Raw genomic sequence first — 21,315 nt, forward strand, 5'->3', positions numbered from 1 at the left:
AATGCTATGACCCGCAAATCATTGGTCCTCTCTGTGCACTTTTCCTGATTTGGAATTGCCGCCATATTTACCAAATATCTTTCCGAATTACCGTTAAATGGATCGTCAGTCGAAATGCCGACGCGCCCTTGCGAACCTCGAACTGCCCAGTGATCCAAGCGTAGCTTGAGGTTGCTTCTGTTTGTCTTGCTTATTTGAGATTTACATTGTAAGTCTATCCGAGGAGCACGGTAACTGAAAATCTCCAACCGAACCTGCTCCCCCCAGCGATTTCGTAAATAGGTCTATTGTAAATAAGCTAAATTTAAAGATAAATATATTTTTATTATGTAAGTTTACATTCAAAATTATAAGATTTTTTTTTCTAAATTTAAAAAATAGTAAAAAAATATCTATATATAGCTACGCTACTTATTGGTTGGGTGTCGCCTTTTAAATAGAAGAGTACTAGTCGAATCGCGAGAAGAGGACGGTCCTACTGTAGAAGCTGGGGTGCCCCTAATCGCACTTTATTCTTTGCTAAACAGCATTAGTCTCAATAAAGTGGGTTAGGGCCTATGAGTCCGATATTGCCTGCCGAACCCCACAATCCCCTTGCCGCGGACCTTCCGCGTACCCCGCAACCTCCTCATTCCGGGTCTTCTATGTACTGCCCTCCCTTCCCCCCCCGCCCCAAGGCCCCTCCAATACAAGCTCCAAATTCCGGCGGAAATGCCGTACCCTCCCTCGTCACCCTCATCACCCCCGCAGGAGCTGTCTTGCTCTGTTTGTACCGCACCCTCAGCCCGTGAGGAATCTCAATAAAGTTACTTGTGGCAAAACCGGTGGTTATAAGTGTAACGCAAAGAAGTTAGGACGTGCCCCAGATGTCATCGCACCATGTCAGGTCGTTCAAAGGCGAGCCAAAAGCCGCGTTTAGGTGGGTCAAGTCGGAAATTTCGGCGATCCTGGGCGTAGCTTGGGCGAGTTCAGCGGTTACTTCCTGAGATCCCGTTCTGCTTGTGGATGGCTGTATTACTGCATCTAGTAGAATGCCGATGAAGCGAGAGTATCGGCCTGCGGTGTGGACATCATCTGGAGCACCACGACGCAAAGCTCCAACGGTTCTCCGAAGTAGTTGTATATCCGGGTCTTGATCTGTGGTGTTATGCTCGTGAAGCAGTGTTTCCTGTGAAGCTCGAAAGTCAGCTCGCCATCAAGCTCCGTGTAAAGTGCCCAAAACTAACCTTTAACAAATGCAACGAAGCGGCCATTATGAAAACCCAACAACGTACTGGTATATACTGCAGCATACCAGAAGGATGTAGTACGTCGGACACCAAGGCCAATAGATTACGAGAGGCTTGTATTGTCTCACGCCGGAGACTCTGAATGTTGGATTTCGCTTCATTGTTCTCAGGGGGTGCGACATATCGTACCGGGGATAAACTATAAATCACGGCATATCCAAACTCTATGGACAGGCATGCGCTCAGGAGAGACGTTTGGTCTGCATCGGTCAGCGCGAGATTCTGCCTCATAGAATGCGCGGCCCTTACCAAGTCTTGAAAAATGGCGTTTCCAGCGCTCTAACCTTCTCTGCGTATGCTCGAGAACGGGCATAAGCAATTCGTATTTGTATGGTCTCGAAGCAATTTGTTTGAGCTCGCGTAGATATTCTCGACTCTTCCGCATTTCTTCTGTTAATTCAAAGTAGCTTTCCCAGTGTTCCTTCTCCGGCAGCGTACAAGTGAACACTTTGGAGCGCCTGTCAACAATTATCCTTCTTGATGCCTCGGGTAGTAAGGGCTCCAAATCCAGCCGGAGTGCCAAGTGTTCATCGGCCAGATAGATAAAGACGCATATAACATGAGTCCAGTCTCGTTTCACTGCCTTGTCGTTGTTGATGCACTCTGACAGGCCGGGAGCCTCGACCTCGAAGCAACAGCCTTCTTGTGCCAGTGCGATGGCGTTCGCAAGGAGCATCCTGATTGTGTTAACATAATGTGCATCAAGGAAATGCTTATAGGGGAAGCAGCTCCGACGAAAGGAAGAACCTACCACGACATCTTATTGCTGCGATATGCAGAGGACGTAATACCGAGGCTTTCCAAATGAGCTGTCATGCTGTGTCTCTGCTTGCTATTCAGACTAGTGGGACTTGCTTGGATATCATTTTCTCGAATATCCGAAGGCATATTACATGCGAAGTTGTCGTCTTCTGTAGAGAACGCGCCTGGGTTGTTGATAGCCTTCGAATGCCAATCGATCAGTAGCAGCATAGCGGCGGTTGTCCCCAACGATCTCGTTTTCGTTGAACCCCACATTGCCGACTGCAAGCATCTCTGAAGTGACCTCCATGCTCCCCAATGTATCCGTTCAGATCTGATCTCGCCATGATCGCCGCTGAGGACATGATATCGTGAAGCCAACGTTATCACTGCTTCCAAGAGCACTGGTTCCTCCGTTGCCAGTAAGACGTACTTGCGTCGATCGTTGTAGTACGCCGGTACCACAGGCCTGAGTGGCCACAAGCTGGAGAAAAAGAAATCCATGAACTCAACGGTTTCATGAACCGCAATCAGTCCTTGTTGAATAAACTTGAAATATTTCCATCGGATATCGTTTTCGAGAAGGCTATCCTGCCGCCCGTTGTCCTCTCGTGAGATGCTCCTCCTTGTGTTCTCTACTGCACCGCTTTGCTCTGGAGGTGAAGCCACCCCCGCAAAATGCTGTTCCTCGCTCTCGCTGGCAGCGAACGTGAGGAGGTCGAGTGCGTCGGCAGGATTGTCAACTTGCGTCGATATGATCCTTGCCTTTGGGTCTAATCTCACTGCACTATCCACCGAGATTACCGGACTGTTATGAAGGTCTCCAGGGTGTGGCACCGGTGGGTATCTCAGGGGGGATTGGTGGTTGTCGGAACAAAGCCCGTATTGTGTCTCGCTTTGTGCTGTGGCAGTATCAAGCCATGGCTGCTGGCTTGGCGTTGATTCTCCATGCGGCGCGTGCTCAAGTACTGCAACATCGATCGAAAGGTTTGCTGGTTGATCATTGACTATCGACGTTGGCGAACGATGAGCGGCGGGATTAGTTCGGGCTGGGGTTAGAGGTTGGGTAGCTGTTCCTCGACGCTTGTATTTGACAGAGCGAAAGTCGCAAGTTTTGCCCTCCCTTAGACACCGTAAACAAGCCTTCGATTGGCCATCTAAAAGCTCACACCTCGACTTCCGTCTCCGACACGGCTCACAGGATAATTGTGCCCGGCGCCTTCTCAACCGGGGTGGAGATCCGGGCTGATTGACGGGAAGAAATGAGATAGGAGCAGGCCGGCCCGTCTGGCTGTTCTCATCACTAGATGCCGGTTCCGTCATATCCGGGCTTCGATGGCATAGCGACGATGGAGGAAATCTGAAGAGAACTTACTGGCGGATTCTGAGACAAAAGCGAGGAACAAAAGCTGGGAATAGCGGGGTGAGTCAGGGAATAAGATCGCCAATAGGGGTTCGCCTACTTCTGATTAGGCCTAGCGCTAGATCTACCCCGGATTTCATCACGAGAAAAAGCGTACAAGCATGCACGAAGGATATAAACCCTAAAAGTGAGGTTTTATATAATTAAATATATATTAATTATAATATATATTATAAGGCCCGAATTTAAATAGGAAGAGAGTATAAAAAAGTTAATAAGCAACGAGTTTTAGTAGAGGTATTTAGTGCATTTTAAGTATTCTAGAGCTTATTTTCAGTAACTAAGTTAATTATAAGCTCTTAGTTTGTCGGAGCCGAGTAATAAAACCTAAAACCTAAAGTTGGCTGTGACTACTTCGTGCCCCCGGCTCTAATCGAAACGAAAAGACATCTTAAAACTAAAGAACTGAAATGAAGGAATAATTGGGTTGGTGTAATGGTCTAGAAAGAACTGAAGAAAAGACTTAAAAGGAATTTGAAAACTTTCCTTCCTTGCGCCAGCATGGAATTCCTCTTTTTCTTCCATGCCACAGCTGCCACACATCACGTGCTCCATCGCAGCCACATGTGCCGTTGGCCACATATGTACACTGCTGCACACTAACACAGTACACTTTTGCCATTCTAGCCGGGGCGATTACAGTATTCAAATCTTAATAGTAGCCAAGACCGAGCGCTCTGTATGCAGTCTAGGTTGAGGCGGCTTGGAACGAAAAGGAAGGGGGGGTGATTGATACGGCGTGTAGGTACTGAGGTGTGTGAACAAAGAATTAGATGTAATTCAAGGGTTTCATTAGCAATCGCATGTTTATTCCTACTCAGCCAGAGCGTGCGCTGAAAGCCTCAAACGAAATCATCTAAGTCGGTCAGAAAACCCTGGCATAATGACCGTGTTTGAACTCTAAACGAACAGCTAATTCTGGCCCCTTACTCCTTTCTTTTAAATATGTCAACCCCTTCCCCTTCCAGGGAACAGCAGTTGGATTAGACCAACGGGACCTGGTGAAGATGAGATTGGAGGGGGGTGGATATGTCACGTGCTCGAATGAGGAGATCAGAAATCAATATCAGGAATATTCAATTCTCTCCTCTTTTTCATGTGATAGAATTAAATAATGGTGATGATTGGTGAAGTATTGGATCTAGATAATAAAAATTTGGAAATTGTTCTAGATGATATAGATCCTGGATGCTTCCAGATAACATGTATTTCCGCTATGTTTAGAGGAGCGCTTGATGTAGTCGTGGCTCCAAAGTTCCGAGTAGTCAGGGAGGAGATGACGAGAAATGGATGGACTGACACAGGGCGGGATGTGAATGGATCGCCAAGTCAATGAACATTGGCGTGGAGTTTGAAATGCGCAGCTGCGCATTTCACTCACACTCTCGTATATCAAAGGACGAAGGATCTCTGTAGGTATCGGATCCGCCACCGCTTACGGCTTTTGGGTGAGCTCAAATCGGTAGGAAGTATTCATATTTGACAAATTACTTCAATATTCATTTTAAACAGTATAAAGGATTACTGGGGAAGAAGACGGCCCATGCTGATGGGCAACGGCTGCTCTTGCCGGTCCTTTCAACTTGTGTCCGACGCTTATGAAGGAGCTCGACGAACTCGGAACAACTTCCTAGCATGTGGGCAGCCCCTTCCCAGGCGAAAGGTATCGACTACACAGTCGGTCTCTTAGTGTAATCAATGCTCCGCGTTCTTCCTCGGGTGAGCCATTACATGCGATTGAGCCCTCGCCATTCACGCCCGTACGCATCTGTCTGTTTGCTGTGTCGTCGATATCCCCGCATTTTTCGTTGGATGCAGTGTTTAGAACTTCCGGTTGCAGATTCTAAGCTGGCCCCACGCGTCCAGTTAGGCACATAGAAGATCGCGGACGAGAAATGTGATCGAATCCGAAACTCTGGCACCCACCCGAAACCACGAACAGTCTGACCCGTAAAGATGAGCCCAAGAATGCAAGATTAGAGCACCGCATCGTTCATTCTCGATGGGGGTTCACACGAGGATATCACGCGACAACCTCTCGTCCCGACTCCCTAGGACGAGGGATCTGCGGTCGTAGCGGGATCCGAGCGAGCCCACTGACCTGGCTCCCCGCCTGGGAATCCGTAGCGGGCGGTAATACCACGTCGCCTGGGCATAAGGATTGAGGCGTGGGGGATATAATATACGCATTATAGCTTTTCAATGGAACGGCGACCCCTCATTTCACCTTCGTATCGAATGCGTCAGGCAGCTAGAAACAAGGCACGTCACCCGAAGACGGCTTTCGTCTAACAATGTTGAATTCAATCCAATCACAACCGACCGGGTGATCCGGGCCGGGTTACATTCCCCTCCCCTCACCGCTCCATGTTATATTCATGCCGGAAACCCTCAACCTTTCTTGCAACCTCCCTCACATTGGATCCGTCATGAAAACATTCATTACGTCCGATTTCCTCCGTGTTTCCTCTCGCAAAGGATGACCGACAATCATGGCAGGCATTGCGGTAGAGACTACGGTTCCAGTTGGAGTGACTCCAGGCATCCTAGAAAACCGGCAGAATAAGGATCAGGCAATCGATAATCGGGAGAGCGAAGAGCATCATGAGTACATGCGAGGATGGGCTCTCGCCTGCTTAGCCTTAGCTTTCATGTCCATTTGCTTCGTGCTGGCACTCGACAATACGATTCTCGGTTCGTGGTTTCCCCTGGCCCATCAACCTGAGCCGTAGTGCCCCGAATGTTCATACCAAGCCTAGCAACCGCAATACCGCAGATCACGAGCGACTTCCACAGTCTGAACGACATCGGTTGGTATGGCTCTTCCTACTTGATCGCGCAAATGGCACTGCTGCCAACCTGCGGCCGCTTCTACGCGTTTTACAATATCAAGTGGATGTACTGCAGTTCGCTCATCATCTTCGAGCTTGGGTCTGTCGTCTCAGCAGTCGCACCAAATTCGGTGGCGCTTATCATAGGGAGAGCCATTTCTGGCATAGGTGCTGCTGGCATAGTGAGTGGGACGACAACTATTCTCTCATATTGCGTCGCTCTGAAGACGCAGGCAAAAATTTCGCCCATTGTCCTAGGTATGTACAGTATCGGATCTGCCATCGGACCGCTCGTGGGTGGCTCTATAACCGACAGCAAAACGCTTACTTGGCGATTTGTGTTCTGGATTAATCTCCGTAAGTTTTTTCTGTTCGACGGAGAATAATCTTAACGTCGTGACTGTAGCTGACGAACTAATTGAAGCTTTCGGGGCTGTTGGGCTGGCTCTGGTTTGGTTCGCACTGAGGAATCCCCCGCCGGCTGTCAAAGGAGGACTGCCATGGATCCAGAAGATACGCCAACTCGATATTCCGGGGGCTACTCTACTGCTCGGCGCAACATCATGCTTAAACTTGGCTCTACAGTGGGGCGGCATCGTCTATCCATGGTCTAACGCCAAAGTGTTTGGCTGCCTGATTGGATTCGGTTTACTCACGATTGTTTTCTTATACCTACAATTCCGGTTTAAAGAAAGGTTGGTTCATTTGATGCACACGCACACGGAGAAAACCCAGCGCTCTTGCTAATGCAACTCTAGCTCTACTGTTCCTCTTCGCATCTTCCGAAGCCGTACCGTATCTGCAGCATGCGCCTTCATGATGCTCGTCCAGGTGGCGATGGTGTTGCAATCGTATTTTTGGCCCATATACTTCCAATCGGTCAGGAATACCAGTGCCAGAGACTCGGGGATCAATATGCTCCCGATGATCGTGTCTAATAGCATCGGCACAGTCTGTGCTGGTTGGATCGCGTCAATGTACGGACATTATGTTCCGCTGATGTGGGTCGGCGCCCCAGTCTTGACCGTCGGAGGTGGTCTGTATCAACTCGTCCGCCCCGATAGTCCTCGAGGGCAATGGATAGGGTTCCAGATTCTATCGGGAATTGGATACGGAATTTGTAGCCAGATGCCAATACTGGCGGTTCAAGTCGTCCTTGGCAAGCCAGATATTCCGACGGGCCTCGTGATGGTCATGTTTTTCCAGGTGCTCGGGGGCGCTTTGGCTCCGAGCGTTGGGCAGAACATCTTCACCGACAAACTTTTGCGAAATCTCATGGAGGTGGAGGGAGTCGACGCTGCGGCCGTGGTGGCGGCTGGTGGGAGGGAGTTCAGGGATATGGTTCCGCCGCAATTGTTGGATGCGGTCGTCGATGGATTCAATTCCGCTTTGAGAAATGTGTTTTGGGTGGCCGTCGTTGCTCCGGCCATTGCTTGGGCTGTGAGCTGGGCAATGGAGTGGCGACAATTGCCTGACTCCAAGAGAACGATTGCCCAAGCTCCGGATGCAGACTTGGAGAAGAGCGCCGGAGTTCCAGCTACAGAGGATTCGAAGAAGAAGAAGAAGATTGGGGCTCCAGGTACGGAAGACCTGGAGAAATAGTTGACTCGCAAGGAGATTGAAGCTTCGACAATGACTTCATCGCTGCCAGGGGAAAAAGAAACTTGATCCCGTTAGCGCGAGGGATCAATCACTCAAGTTCCCACAAAATGGGAATAAATGGCCTAGTGGCCCAATGGCAAGGCGTCTGACTACGAATCAGGAGATTGCAGGTTCGATCCCTGCCTAGGTCAAGAAGGAGATGGAATCATCTTCCATTATTTTTTGCCGTGGTTTTTTCTTTCAAATATCTTTGCGTACTTTGCTTAAAGTTAGACATTTTTTTTTTTTTTTCAGGCAAAGGTGGAATTATCTGTTAGAAACGGAAGCCGTACGTGTGTAGACGAGAGGATTGTCGACTAATGCGGCCGTTTGACCAGGTAATACATGGCGCCGACGCCAGGTTGATCAATGAAGCAGACATGGAACAAAATATGTTCAAATTTTAACGGCTATTATATAGAATGGCACCGGAGTACAATGTATTCAATACCTGCCCCATGGTACGCTGTCGAGCGAGGAACATGCCTGTATCGAGCACTGGCCGGACAAGAGCGGTGTCTGAACCCGATCACGTCTTTCATTCCCACAGCATTAGCAACATCCTATTCCTTGATATCTTGAATATCCGCTGTCCGAGTTAACCAGTTGTCGTTGCTCATCGTGAAGTAGATGTATATGTCCACGACAGGACCAATAAAGTCCATGAGCAGGAACGCCCAGACTTGACGTCGACAGTAGGGGTACCGCTTGAGGAATTCTCGGTAAGTTGAAATATATCCGCCCCATCCGCAGGCCATCCAAACTATAAATGCAAACCTGTTGAGTAGTGGGTTCAGTAAAGCACTTAATATTATCCATATGCATGAGGTACGGTGAGCTGAGTACTCACGCGATCCAAGGTCTTGTACGGAGCGTTAGAAGCCAAGCACCGAGGTATGCCATGGCCCAGATGGGTCGAACGAGGCGCTCGACCATTTTAGAAGTTGTGTACGGGTGCCTCCTGTTAGTACGGAGTTAGTATGCAAATCAAGCAGCCTCACGACAACGATGTATGTTCCTAACTGAGACGAAGCATGACTTACTGCATCAGTTTTCGGTAGCCGGGGTAAACAAAGATGTACCCTAAGAAAGTGCGAAAGTTTCCACGGTCCCAGCGGAGAATCTGCCATGCAAACCTGTGATCTTGAGGAATATTGGTAGTGACTTCGGCCTCGAAGACATTCTGAATACAGACCTTCCATCCACGATCGAACACCCACCCAGTCAAAACGACGTCGTCGGCAGTGTTCACAACCCTCTTGCCGATGGTCTCATGCGTGTACGCATCAGCGAAGCTCTGATCTTGGACAATGCTGGGACGGATGAGCAACGTCCGCGCGGACAGGCACCAGCAGCCCCCATCTGCTGCGAAGTGCACTTCTCGGGAGCGTTTCCACTGATTTAAATCAAACGCTGAGATTGCTTCCCACGGTGTGATGACCCGTTCATCTTGGCGCTCGGGCGGGATCTCAGCACTAGTGGGATTCCAGTTAATCTTGTGTATTAACCAGGGGAGCTTGGACCTAAACTGAGTGAAACTGACCTTTGAATACCAGCCACCGCGCCTACCTCAGGGTCCTCAAACGGAGCCAAGAGATAGGGGACAACGGTATCAACTCGCCAATAAACATCGTCGTCCACCAGAGCGAAGATTCTGCCTCGAGCAGCTTTGACACCGACTATCAGCTGCTGACGCTTATTGGCCACAGGCGAAAGCAGAATGATGATTTTGCTAGCATCCTCTTGGAACGGCAGGACCAGCTGCACGACACGGTCTCTGTTCCGCTCGACGGTTACGATGATGATTTCAAGAGGCTTGGACTTGAGCCAGAGGCGTATGCAGTCGGTGAAGGTCGACTCGGTGTCAATTGTCGGAACTATAATGCTCACATCTCCCAGGCCGTAGTTGGGCTTTTCGGGTAACGGCACCGGTTTGTATTTTCTGGCATAGTAAGATATGACGGCTTTGTCGTAGACACTCCAGGCCCTTCAAACAGGTTCAGTCACCTCGTCAATGACGGCTTTTCGCAACACGAAATACACTTACCAGAGGGCTCCGAGAGCCAAGGCCATTTTGGATGAATAGCGGTCAAGTAAGTAGCTCACAAACTTCGGCTCCTCGGTTAAGAAGACGAAACCCCTGAGACTTAATACATACCAATCTCCACCGACTTGTCCAATAAAACCGAGCCATCCGGCCACACTGCATGGTGCCTGGCGGGACTAGATCAAAGCAGAGACTAGGCCTGTTAGGTTTAGACTGCATCCACAGTTACACGCGTACACAGAGTGCCAGATTCGGTCAGGGGAAATCGTGGGGCCTCTGTTGTGGGTCCGACTACGACTCTACCGGCGGGTTAACCTGGGAGGTGGTGGGGCTGTCTCCATTCTCTCGGCCCCGGCCGGCTCGTGGTGTTGGGCTGATATTGAGAATCAAGATTGAAGTCCTCACAGTTCACGGAGTGCAACAGCTAGCCAGATGTGGACGTTTCGGGGATTTAGACGCAATCTAGTCCTCCCGCTGCCGTTTGGTATCCTATTTACTGCATGCAGACGTCGTTATCTAGGACGGCAGAGGCCGTTGAAGGACGCTTTCCTGACGTCAAGAGGAGCACCATCATTTCTACCAAGATGGAATGAGGTCGCCAGGGTAAGGTTAGCAAGAAGAATGCCCTAGGTCTAGATTCTCAACAACTCATTCTATACCCTTGGCCTTGAGTTTCCACTTATTCTCCCATGCCATATCCCCGATGACAACCGTTAGGGACACGCCGTGTCCTACTTCTCTTCGATGGTCCCTGTTAGGGGCGTGGTGAGTGGTGCTGTGTCACCCAATGTCAGTTTATCAAACAACTAAATCCACTGTAACGCTAACTTCTAACACGTTCTCACTGGGACCGGGTGTTTACCCATATAACCATTAAAGAGTGAAAGCTGCCATAGAGCACATAAGGGGCGGCAGATGTACAGCACAGCCCAGGGCGCTGGCGGGCGCCCGTGGTATTATGATAGCCTGGGCCATGATTTCGTCTGGGCGTGATCGCGAATATTTTACTACACTCCCTACTCCAGTTTCCAGCGATATAGGCTTCCTTTCATCAGGTACGTTCTTGCGCCAGGCGCGACGCCACTGCTTGGCGGAAACCCCGCACTTCGGTTCCAGCCTGGTCCGAAAACTTGCCTCCAAACTTGCCTTTCTTCCGCCGTTCACCCTCGATTATACTTCGCCCACACGGTGTTGGATTAACCCTCTGAGTGTGCATCTCGCCATTTTGGCTATAAAAATATATATATATATAAGTATGTCCAGAATCGAACTCGCTGGTCTCATCCTTGGTAGCGTGCCTGTACTTCTTACCGCAGGCTTCGTTTCGAGAGATGTTGAGAAAAAGCTCAAGAAATATCATCAAGTATATACCAAAGATGGGATTATCCCGGATCTCCTCCTCGGTCTATTGCCAGACGCATCTGCCACTTTGGACAGGTTAGAATCGGCCCTATCAAAAGCAGACACAGATTTCCTCAGTGTTCGCGCGCTTCTGGCGTCTAACCTCAACATGATTTCTGTCGCAGTAAGTGTCCGGGAACAATACCTAGAAGTGTACCAGGCTCCAATACACTATTTATTGATTGGAAATAGTAACAGAACTGACGTGCAATGAAGGGAGCTATCGCCGCTCAGGTTGGAATCTCAGCCCTATCTCTCGAAGCTGTCGAGCAGGCGCATTGGACTGCATCCGCTTTCTTCGTCGCAAGCTTGGTTCTGGGCATCCTGTCCGTCTATGCCAGCTTCATTGTCCAGCAGGAGCTCAACGGTCTGCTGAGCACTGTGGAAGTGGCCGACTGGTGTTCCCGCCCCCTGACACCAGTCGAAGTACTTCGGGGCGCTTATGCCGTGTCCAGCCACCCGGCTTTCCAGGTGTCCGGAGACAATCCCATCGAGAGCAAGATACAAACCGTAGTTCCAACGAGGGGACTTACTGTCGACATGAGCCAGTTATTGAAACGAGAGGCATCTGCGCTTGCCGCAATTCGGATCGCTTCGCCCGCAGGCTTCCTCGGGTTGTCTCTAAATGCGTTCATCATTGGACTGGGCGTATATCTGGGATGCATCTACACCGATGACTTGATTCCACAGAACGGCAAGGGCGGATCATTGGGAATTCTGATATTCTTCCTAATTGCAGCGGCAATAGGGACCTTTACGTATTCATTCCCTGGTCTCCTCAAAGCGTCGGAAACAAAGAGTGGGAAAGGAACGAGCGAATCGAGACAGCATCTGGAGCAGATAACAGAGGCCATTAATCGCTACGACCGAGAGCACCCAGTTCAAAATCCAATCCCAAATGTGGCTACTTGAGTATTGTCCAGGAATGATGATTTATTTTTCTCTGAGAGCGATGTACGTTTGTAGGTGCAACCACCCTCACTGGTGCTGGAGTGGCTGTGTCCTACTACCACCCTCCTTCTGCAATGTCTTCCGATGGCCAGGGAGGCGCCACGGGCGTGGCAGCAGTATTGGGCGAGGTAGAAGAGCGAAGATAAGTCGGCTGATCTTAATACGATGACATTCAAAGAAAGACATTTCTCCAATCTTATATACGATTTCAATAATCGGTATCCACAAGACGATCTGTAATTGTAGGACATATCATAATATACCCAAGGTTGATTTGCAGTGAGTTGGAGGGAGAAAAAAAAAGGGGGCAAAAAGCGAGGGTAGTTTGTGTCGAACACGCGCATCCTACGAAAACAGTCCGGGGCGGTTTTCTAGCTTTGTGAGCGCTTGGGTTGGCTAGACCACATTGCATTGGCAGATGCTTGAGCTACTCGGCTGGTAGTTTGCCACCAGATCCCCCCTTATATAGCATAGGCAAGCTGAATTTCTTAAAAGGTGGGAATAGGGAAGGAACGGGAGGGGATCAATGGCTCCTTCCTCCGAGGGTCACCAAAGTTGCAAGAGATCGCGTAAACGAGGGCACGAAACAGAGACAAAGCTGGTCGAGGACCTAAGCTAGGCGATGGAGGACGCGGAGTCTGCGTTGGTGAATTACACGGTGATAATGTTGGTCCCCGAAGGGAGTGAGGAGTGCCGGGTTCTGTTGCTTGGTGAAGTAGTATAGTTCAGAAGAGCTAGATCTATCATCCCCCTCCCCCAGCTGCCTCATTCTGGGCCAATCCACAAAACCAGCCAAGGACATAGAGCGGCTACCATAAACCATGGCCAGTGATTTAAGCGTATGAAAAACGACAAGAAGATGCAAATTAAGTTGATCATGAGTGGCACACGCAGTGACAGGGCATCATCGCCCTGCATCCGCAACGTCCTTTGCCTTCGAGGAAGAATAGTCGGGAGAACGTAAAAGCGGATGTAGTCACGCAGGTAATCGTCAAAGGCTAGCACCAGGTAAACTGATAGCAAAAACCCGACGTAGTTGATGCCGGTGATCAACTATTTTCATTCTCTTAGTGACTTTTTGCCGAGAGTGGGACTGAGTCGAGTAGAAACGTACCTTGCCTATAAACTCCATGGTTGGGAAGAGTTGAACATGTTGAGGAACAGGGGATAAGATCCACGACTCGGTTGGGAGTGCTGCTTACTCTAGGTTAGCTAGATAATATATGTGCTTTAGTCTGTCCGAGACTGTACGACTTGCGGTTGAGAACTTGAGGGAAGTGGTGTTCCAGGCGCTGTCTCCCCCATCAGACATCAATGATGGAGCGAATTTTAACAGAACCAATGAGCGATTGGTGCCTCATCCATACGACCTATGCGGGCAGTCCACGCATCGTGCATTAAGTCTTGGGCATTTATTCTGTACTGAATCAATGAGTGTTCAAGAGACGGCGTCATGCTCGCCAACTTTGGGCGCGGGCTGGCGTCTGGCAACGCTGTAAATTCTCTGCGCCGTGTCCCATGGTATCTAAAGCCTCTTTAACAATCCTTCGATTAGTAGCTTCCTAAGGGGCAAAGACGCCCGACGGCCATTTCACATCGGGCATCAAAAATACATTGACCGGATTAGTTGTAGATGCGTCTTGAGGAGTGTTCAACTCCTTGGGATCCAGGACACAACATTTTATACAACAGACCAACTCCTTGGTAGCATTCCTCTAAATCATCTCCCCTCGCTTCAAGGCCTCCTCCAGCGGAGCCCAAGATTTCTTCCTCAACATCGCAGATAACCAGTAATTGCCATCCGCATCCCTGCCAGACACTTGAAATGCGTACCTCACAGAGTAGTCAGAGTCACCGAAAGGCTGTATGAAGCTCGGCCTGCCAACCGGACCCCGTTTCTTCGTTTCTTCCCCTTCCTCAGGCGGCGAGGCGTTGGCTTTCGAAACAACAGCGGGGGAGAAATCCATCTCGAAGAGCTTCGCCTTGGACCAGTTCGTCATAATGACTAGTTGCATGGTCCCGTCGCCGAATAGAGGCGGGTATCCCGTTTTCTGGATACTCTCCCTGGTCATTGCCGTCAATGCCTCGAGCTGTTCGCGAGTGCGTTGCTCAGTGAGGCTGCGCCTCGCTTCGGTCGCCGCGAAGCCGAACGGGCGGGTCGAGATGTCGCCGGCCCGTAGTAGGGTGTAAACAGCAGATACTGCGTTCCCAACGTACGCTGCGGTCGAAGGTATAACGTCCTCTGCCAATAGCGGCCGCATACCAAAGGCGTTATATAGGACTACTGTTTGGCCGGGATTGAGTGGCGTGTACTTGACCACGACCCGGCCGATCCAGGACATTAGCAGGTCACCGTCGCTGAGGAACAACTCATCCTCACTACCACCATCATTGCGCAATGAAGGCCCCGCTTTGAGCTCGCCTAGGGCAGTTTCGCGGAGAGACTGGATGTAGGATTTGGGGATGCATATAATGCGGCCTTCTTCCTTGAACATCATCTGGTCCCACCAGCGACGGAGTCCGAAAACAATCAGCTGCAGAATCGAGAGCTGTTGGTCCGCCAGCTTGTGCGTTTCTTTGCATTCCCGGCCCATGTCCTTGAGCGGGTCCGTATCGTAGTTGTGAAAGGGCCGCACGTCGTGGTCGCGACCAGCCAAAACAGCTGTCCAGGCAGTGAGGAACTCTCCCATACCCATGGCGTCCCAAAGCGTATGCGGAAAGGTGAATGAGACGAGAGTAGCATCGGTGAAGGAGATGACGTAGAGGTGGATTTGGGGCCTGTCGTACTCGAGGTAATCCTTGAGCGTCCTGGGTGCATTGGGCGCGCGCATTAATGGAACGAGGTGGAGTGCGCTGGGTAGGATCGCTGGACTGTCGCCAGTGAAGCCATTCGGGACCTGTGAACCCAGCGGGTGTTCCGAGATCGGAATGCCGTGCTGAACATGGGTGTACTCGAACGATGGGCGGTTCTCGTCGTATCGCTCGGGGATGTGATACTCGAGTTTACCTGTGCTCTATTTCAAGGGGTCAGTTGAATGCGAACGTTGACGCGCCGTGCTATTCTATTTTGGGGGTTGAAAGAGACGAGGACGAGGCGCGTCTCAAATTATTCGAGGGCTCAATACCGACGTTAAGCCTCAATCGGGCACCTATCCTCCTCCACCCGTCCCGATTGAGGAGCTTTTCAAGGGCCCCGTGCAACTTCTCGGGGTTTAGGACGTCATCGAAACGAAGCATCAAGCTCAGAACAATGGAGCGGTAAACGTCAGTATCGTCATGCTCGCTCAATTGAACGACCTTGTCGGAAGCCACAATTGGCGGCCCTTGTGGCTTCCCATTCCCGAACAGTATGCCCATGCCGTAAATGCCGATAGTCTCAATTCTCGAGGTCGAACGATGGAAATCAAGCCTCGAATGGCTACGCATACGGGGGAAAAGAGGTCATGAGAGCCCTGCTGAGGGAGCTGCGTCCCTATTTATGCATGGTAACCGTTGCGTGGGGCGTGCAGAATAGTCTCAAACTACGGGCCTATCATCTCTGCATTGGGCCAAGCGCCACACAAGACAGTAAGAGCTGAAAATCCATCAATCGCATCTCGAAAGAAGCAAAAAGTCGAAAAATGACCTGGACCTGATGTGGGTGGAAAGGACATATGATTTCCCATCTGGAACATCAACGGGATACTGACTCGGCGGAAGAATAGAGATAAAACCAAACTAAAGCAAAAGGACAGCGAAAAGAAAAGGGAGAAAAAAGACGAAGGAGGAAAAAAGAGAGGTGGGCTGGTAGTTCCATCTTCAGCTCGTTCCTCGGCCAACGCTGCGACGCGCTCTTCGCGGCAGCAAGGTTCTCGAATGTGGCGAAATCTAATCATGGCATCTCTATGTCACAAGCCCGAATGGACATGCTTCGAACTGGCAAAGGCTCTTCTCTTTGCCGTGGCTTTAAAGCTGTCTCAGCTTAAGCAGTGAATATTAATTCTTTGCCGAAAAAGCGACCCGTAAAACCTCAGTGCTGGGGAGTGCTGGAAACGGACACAGGGCTCGCTCGCACGTTGTCGGACTTAAAAGGAGATGCCGAGATTTGCGGATTGTAGGTATTGACATCCAATAAAGTGCTTTACCAGCTGAAGAACGAGAGAATCGGCAGTCGATTCCAGATTCCTAGGAGCCTTGATAGTTGATACTGTACATCAAAAATAAAGCTACTCGGTAGGTCGGTGTCGGCATTGCCCCTGGTAGTGGCTGCAGTGGGCAGAGCCGCAATTCGCCTCGCAGGCAATCTCTGAAATAGAGAAGTAGCGAGAAGTAGCTGCATCCGGTGTTTATAGACATGACGCGTTTATCAGGTGGCCAGCGTTGGGCGCGTCATCCTGTAAGCTTGGATGATGTTATCATCCGCGCAAGTCGGGGCTCTCATCGAAGAGCCTCACACAGATATATGCAAGAGTGCGATTACGCGGTTAACGAAACGTCAACCTTTGACGTCGCATTCAAGGCGAGCAAATGCATGAGAGGGTAAAAGTTGGGATGGCAGCGTTACCTGAGGAAAACTCGCTGAGCCACAGCTGCATCGCGGCCCCCCCTCTTTCTGACCCAAATCTCACGCACCGGGCTTATCCTGCATTCCCGGGACAGATAAGAATACGCCTTGCTGCGGCCCGATTATGAATGTACCGGAATGCGCGTGACCCGATTTCTTTCATAAAGTGGTGCAACCCCGTTCTTGTATAAAAGTCTGAGCCTTGACGTTGCCCCCCATCCAGAGCACCCAAACCATCAAGGGTTCCTCTCAACTTCCCGAGAAATTCGAACTACACATATTGGAAATACTACTATAGCCCTATTCCTTGACCATTCTTCACACAATAAAACCACTCTTGACATCGGCCCCTATGTGCTGTTGGCCTTTTAGGCGCTCAAGGTCCTCTCGGAACCGTAAGGAGCGGCGTCGGAAGGGAAAGCGCCATCGCCACCATGCCGACCCCGATGTAGGCGGCGCAGCCGACGGCTGCTTTTCTTGTTTCGGCGGTGGGAATGGGAATGATGGAGGCGGCGGTGGCTGGGGAGATGGTGGAGGTGGTGGATACGGTGGTGGTGATGGAGGAGGCGGCGGCGGCGGCGGCGGTGGGGGGTAATAAAAACGAGACAACAACGCTGGATTCACGGTAAGAGACTCTGCACCCTCAATCAATACCCCAAAGTTGATCAAGCTAGGATGAGAAACGATTCATTCGCGCCGAAGTGTTTGGGGTCCTGGGGTGGACGAACAACGTTACCTATTAGCATTTCGTTCGGGTGGCGGCGAGTGCACCGAGAAGGAAAGAAAATTGAGAAGCTACCCTCAAATCGCATCTACCTTCGGCTTTTTGGCAAAATCCCTACGTTTCGTTTATTCGTGGCGTCAAAGGCGTTCAATCATCGCGACCAGGCCAACCTGGGGGGACTGCGCTCTTTCCCCAGCTCGCTTGGTAACCGGGAAATCTCCGGAATCAATCGGCCGGAAAATGTTTTAAAAAAAATTGTTGAGATATGAATAGAATGGTTTCCTTAGTTAGCCAGAAGTCTGTTCAGCAGAGTATGTGGATATTCACGGTTTGTCAATCGAGAGTCGATGAAGAGCAGAGGCAGTTACGAAGACACAAGACGTCGATACACACACAGTAGTAAAAGTGGTTTTGAACGTGGTTTTATTACCAGGCTATTGAAATCATCTCTTCACAGCCCGATTCCTGTGCCATGGCGAAAAACAAATCCCCAACTGCAGGCTTCCGATTGTTCCTTGCTTCGTTCCTTCCAGTCCTTCTCTCTCAGTGCTTCTATCAATCAATGGCGCCAAATACTCCCCTCAAAGGACGCCCAACGAGGGCAAAGGGAAAGAGACGAAAACCATTTTAGCACTTGTCGCGACGGACATGAACCGCAAGACCCATGGGATCCCAAGTCTTGCCGCCAACCATGTAGGTACCGATATCGCGATCAAACTCGTGAGGGCACCACTCGAGCGCGATGCCCTTGGCGTAGTCAGCCACGTACCACCAAGGCTGGGTGTAAACAGCGGGAGCGCCGTCGACGGGGTCCCAACACATGTAGATGGCCGCATTGTACGAGCAACTGATGCGAGAACAAGTCTTGACCTCAAGGCGGGCCTCGTCTTTGGGCTTCTTGTAGAGGTACTGGACACCTGCGAGGATGGTACTCTGGACCACCTTGCCGGCGTCGGTGTTGCAATCCTTCTTGGCGACCTTGCGCTCGCGCCAGGCGTCGTCCTCGGGGTCGCCCTTGGAGGTGAAGGAGTCGTCCTCGTCGGCCCACTTGTAGTTGGGGTTTATGTCGGCGACTTGGGCCATGACCTCCTCGATGGTGCCGTTGAGGGTCATGGTCTCGCCGTTGGAGCCAAAATCGCCGGTGAAGGTGGCGGGGACAATGGTGTAGCCTTGGGCGGCGAACTCGTCGGCGGCAGAAGAGGTGGCGGCCGGGGTGATGGGGTCATCCGTGGCGATGGCGGGCATACCCTGTCAGAGAAGAAATTGTTAGGATGAGGGTTGAGGGAAGGGGAAGGGGGAGTGGAAATACACAGAATGGAGACAACATACCTTGACAGTGAGGGCGAGGAGGCCACCAAGAGTAGCGAGGGTAGGGACATACATGATGGTTGAAATGTTCCGAGGATGAGCAAAGACGAACGAAGTGTTGCGATGGATGCAAATGGGTTTGTTTGGATGGCCAGTTGGAAGTTGGAAGATGGGGTGAATATGATGTTAGGGAGAAGAGAGAGCACAACTCGAGAGGTCCGGTGGTATTTATAGTTGAGAGTAAGCGAGGTGATTCAGAGCGGAAATGGGTATAGAGGGTGGAAGGAGCGAGGAGGTTTGCTCCAGTTCTGATTCAGACCTACAATCGTAAATAGTGATTCACTGAGTTGTTATAGAAAACGGAAGGCGCCATAGGTTTTTTATTGGAATTGAGAAAATCTACAGGTCTGCTCCTTCTCTTTCATCAAGACAGTTCCTGAAGTTGAGGAGGAAGGGGGCGAGTGTGAGATTTACAGAACAAAGAACTTCTAGAATCATCAAAGAATTGATCCATTGAGAAGCACCTTCCCTCATGGAGCAAAGGATTCAGAAGTCTGAATGGTGGCAAAGGGGCAGGAAATGAATGGGGCTTCGGCTTTTACTCTCCAGTTTGGGAGGTTATTACTCAATGCATATCTGGAGCTCGACCAGCACAAGACAACCGTGGATGAGAATAAAAGTAAGTTGACTCAATTGGACGGTCTTAAAATGTTTACGATATCTCATTTACTCATTGGGGCATCTAGTGTGTCGTTCGAAGACAGCGTCTACTACTCGCTCTCCCAACATGCGTCGTCCGTGCCGGAGCCCTCTCAGTCCCGAGAAGTTGGCAGATGATCGGGCTTGCGATGTGGGCCCCGCGATTCATTGCGAATCTCGGAAGCATCGGCATCGTTGCGAGGACCCGAGGGAGGAGGGATTGTCCGGCTTCCGAATCCTCGGTACTTGCTAAGAACCGACGTGAATGGGCATGTTAGCCTTAGTGCATGTTTGTCCTCAAGCAAAAATTTAAAGCACATGAAGTGATGCGGATTCCGGCCGCGGATTCTGCACTCCGAGTCCAGTGATTTGTCTGCACCGCGGAGAAGCATTTTCGTCACGTCCTCTTGAACCAGAGCTAAACGGCGCAACCTTTGACCGATTCCTGCACTGACCAAACAAAATCTTGCAGGATGTCATTGGTCACCGAGAATTTACGTATTATCTGGTTTTCCAGTGTGTGTGCCTGCGTGGATCTTGCGCACTGGCCCGCTCTACACTACGCTAAGCACCGCATCGGGCACCTTGCCCGTGGCTATGTAGCTTTCCCTTAGTGAAAGATCATGCCTCATTTGTCCGGCTGATGGAGAAGGAGAGTTTCGCGGCGCTGGGGTTCTCAGGAACTGCCTTTGTAACGTAATAAATGGGTTATCCAGCCCTCATTCCGAAGGTAAACCGAAAACCCTAACCAATATGCGCGGTCGGTTGTCGAATTTGTGCATCATCCCTTGATTTCAGCTTCCTGAAGCTAATGGTGGTGGTATGTACTCCTGAGCAGGGGGGGATGTTTCTCCTTTTTCCTGCACATGCAAAGTGCTTCAAAGTCTCAGTGTGTTCCCGTTTCCAGGTTCTGGGGAGACTGGGGCGTTCCCGTGTGGTGCCCAGAATCGTAAAAATACCACCCCAACAGGGAATAGCCTGTCCGAGCTTCCAGACTGCCTCTGCACCGTCACTGCTTGGTTCCTCCGATTCGACTAGCTGGTGGCATAATGGTGGTGTTGATCTCCCTGTTCATCATCCGGAAGCAGGGATCTCATCCCCGAGGAACAGGTCATTAAAAGTTTATTACCCCAGCCTAGGATTAGTCGTGTATCCATTACCACACCAGGCCCGAACCGCCCCGGTCTTGCCCATCACAATCCTACCCGTTCCATCAGCGGCTGCATTGGCGTTGAGGGGACCCCAGGCCGGTAATCTTGGCCGGCACTGACCTCACTGACTTCACACGACTGCAGCTCAACGACTAACGAGTCTGTGCGCAACCTTCGTAAAAACTTGGCTTTCAACCACGGAAGAAGAATCCGACGCCTTGGATTGCCCCTGACAGCCGAACATGTTTATAAACCGGCCTGATCCCCGCGGCCGGAGTCGTCTCAGGGTTAGCACGACCCAGTAGGGCAAGAGGTTTGCTTTTCTCCTTCTCTCCAGCACTGGACATCGAATTTCCGAACGCTCGACATCACGCTAGAACCGTTAGTGGAACCCGGAACTAAAGCATCGTGTCCCACTCTCGTGACACCATTCCCATCGCGGTGGACCTTAGTTCTGAGTACACGATCGTTACTCAGCGCTCCAACATGTGCGGCGACAAGACGTCGCCCCTGCGACCATAATACGTACTTGGACCGACTAAGGTGTCGATCTCGAACAGACCATC

The 21,315-nt window shown here is 50.6% G+C and overlaps 5 protein-coding genes across 5 annotated transcripts; 2 read left to right on the top strand and 3 right to left on the bottom strand.

Annotated features, from left to right (window-relative positions):
- Positions 1 to 6,193: 6,193 nt before the first annotated feature.
- Positions 6,194 to 7,886, top strand: SAPIO_CDS4659 (uncharacterized protein; the record flags this gene model as incomplete). The annotated part of the gene is made up of 3 exons (XM_016787155.1): positions 6,194 to 6,641; positions 6,709 to 6,979; positions 7,043 to 7,886. 3 exons carry the CDS (start codon positions 6,194 to 6,196, stop codon positions 7,884 to 7,886), a joined length of 1,563 nt encoding a protein of 520 aa, XP_016643264.1.
- A 602-nt stretch (positions 7,887 to 8,488) lies between these two features.
- On the bottom strand, positions 8,489 to 9,998 carry SAPIO_CDS4660 (Polysaccharide synthase; the record flags this gene model as incomplete). Its single annotated transcript, XM_016787156.1, has 5 exons — positions 8,489 to 8,702; positions 8,776 to 8,886; positions 8,969 to 9,400; positions 9,469 to 9,912; positions 9,973 to 9,998. The coding sequence occupies 5 exons, from the start codon at positions 9,996 to 9,998 to the stop codon at positions 8,489 to 8,491; spliced, it is 1,227 nt and encodes a 408-aa protein (XP_016643265.1).
- A 1,484-nt stretch (positions 9,999 to 11,482) lies between these two features.
- On the top strand, positions 11,483 to 12,285 carry SAPIO_CDS4661 (uncharacterized protein; the record flags this gene model as incomplete). Its single annotated transcript, XM_016787157.1, has 2 exons — positions 11,483 to 11,497; positions 11,590 to 12,285. 2 exons carry the CDS (start codon positions 11,483 to 11,485, stop codon positions 12,283 to 12,285), a joined length of 711 nt encoding a protein of 236 aa, XP_016643266.1.
- Positions 12,286 to 14,039: 1,754 nt separating this feature from the next.
- On the bottom strand, positions 14,040 to 15,681 carry SAPIO_CDS4662 (LysR family regulatory protein; the record flags this gene model as incomplete). Its single annotated transcript, XM_016787158.1, has 2 exons — positions 14,040 to 15,331; positions 15,474 to 15,681. 2 exons carry the CDS (start codon positions 15,679 to 15,681, stop codon positions 14,040 to 14,042), a joined length of 1,500 nt encoding a protein of 499 aa, XP_016643267.1.
- Positions 15,682 to 18,218: 2,537 nt separating this feature from the next.
- On the bottom strand, positions 18,219 to 18,974 carry SAPIO_CDS4663 (uncharacterized protein; the record flags this gene model as incomplete). Its single annotated transcript, XM_016787159.1, has 2 exons — positions 18,219 to 18,839; positions 18,921 to 18,974. The coding sequence occupies 2 exons, from the start codon at positions 18,972 to 18,974 to the stop codon at positions 18,219 to 18,221; spliced, it is 675 nt and encodes a 224-aa protein (XP_016643268.1).
- Positions 18,975 to 21,315: the final 2,341 nt, after the last annotated feature.

Source organism: Scedosporium apiospermum, assembly GCF_000732125.1.
Source record: "Scedosporium apiospermum strain IHEM 14462 chromosome Unknown SEQ_SAPIO_0093, whole genome shotgun sequence".
NCBI classification, from domain to species: Eukaryota; Fungi; Ascomycota; class Sordariomycetes; order Microascales; family Microascaceae; genus Scedosporium; species Scedosporium apiospermum.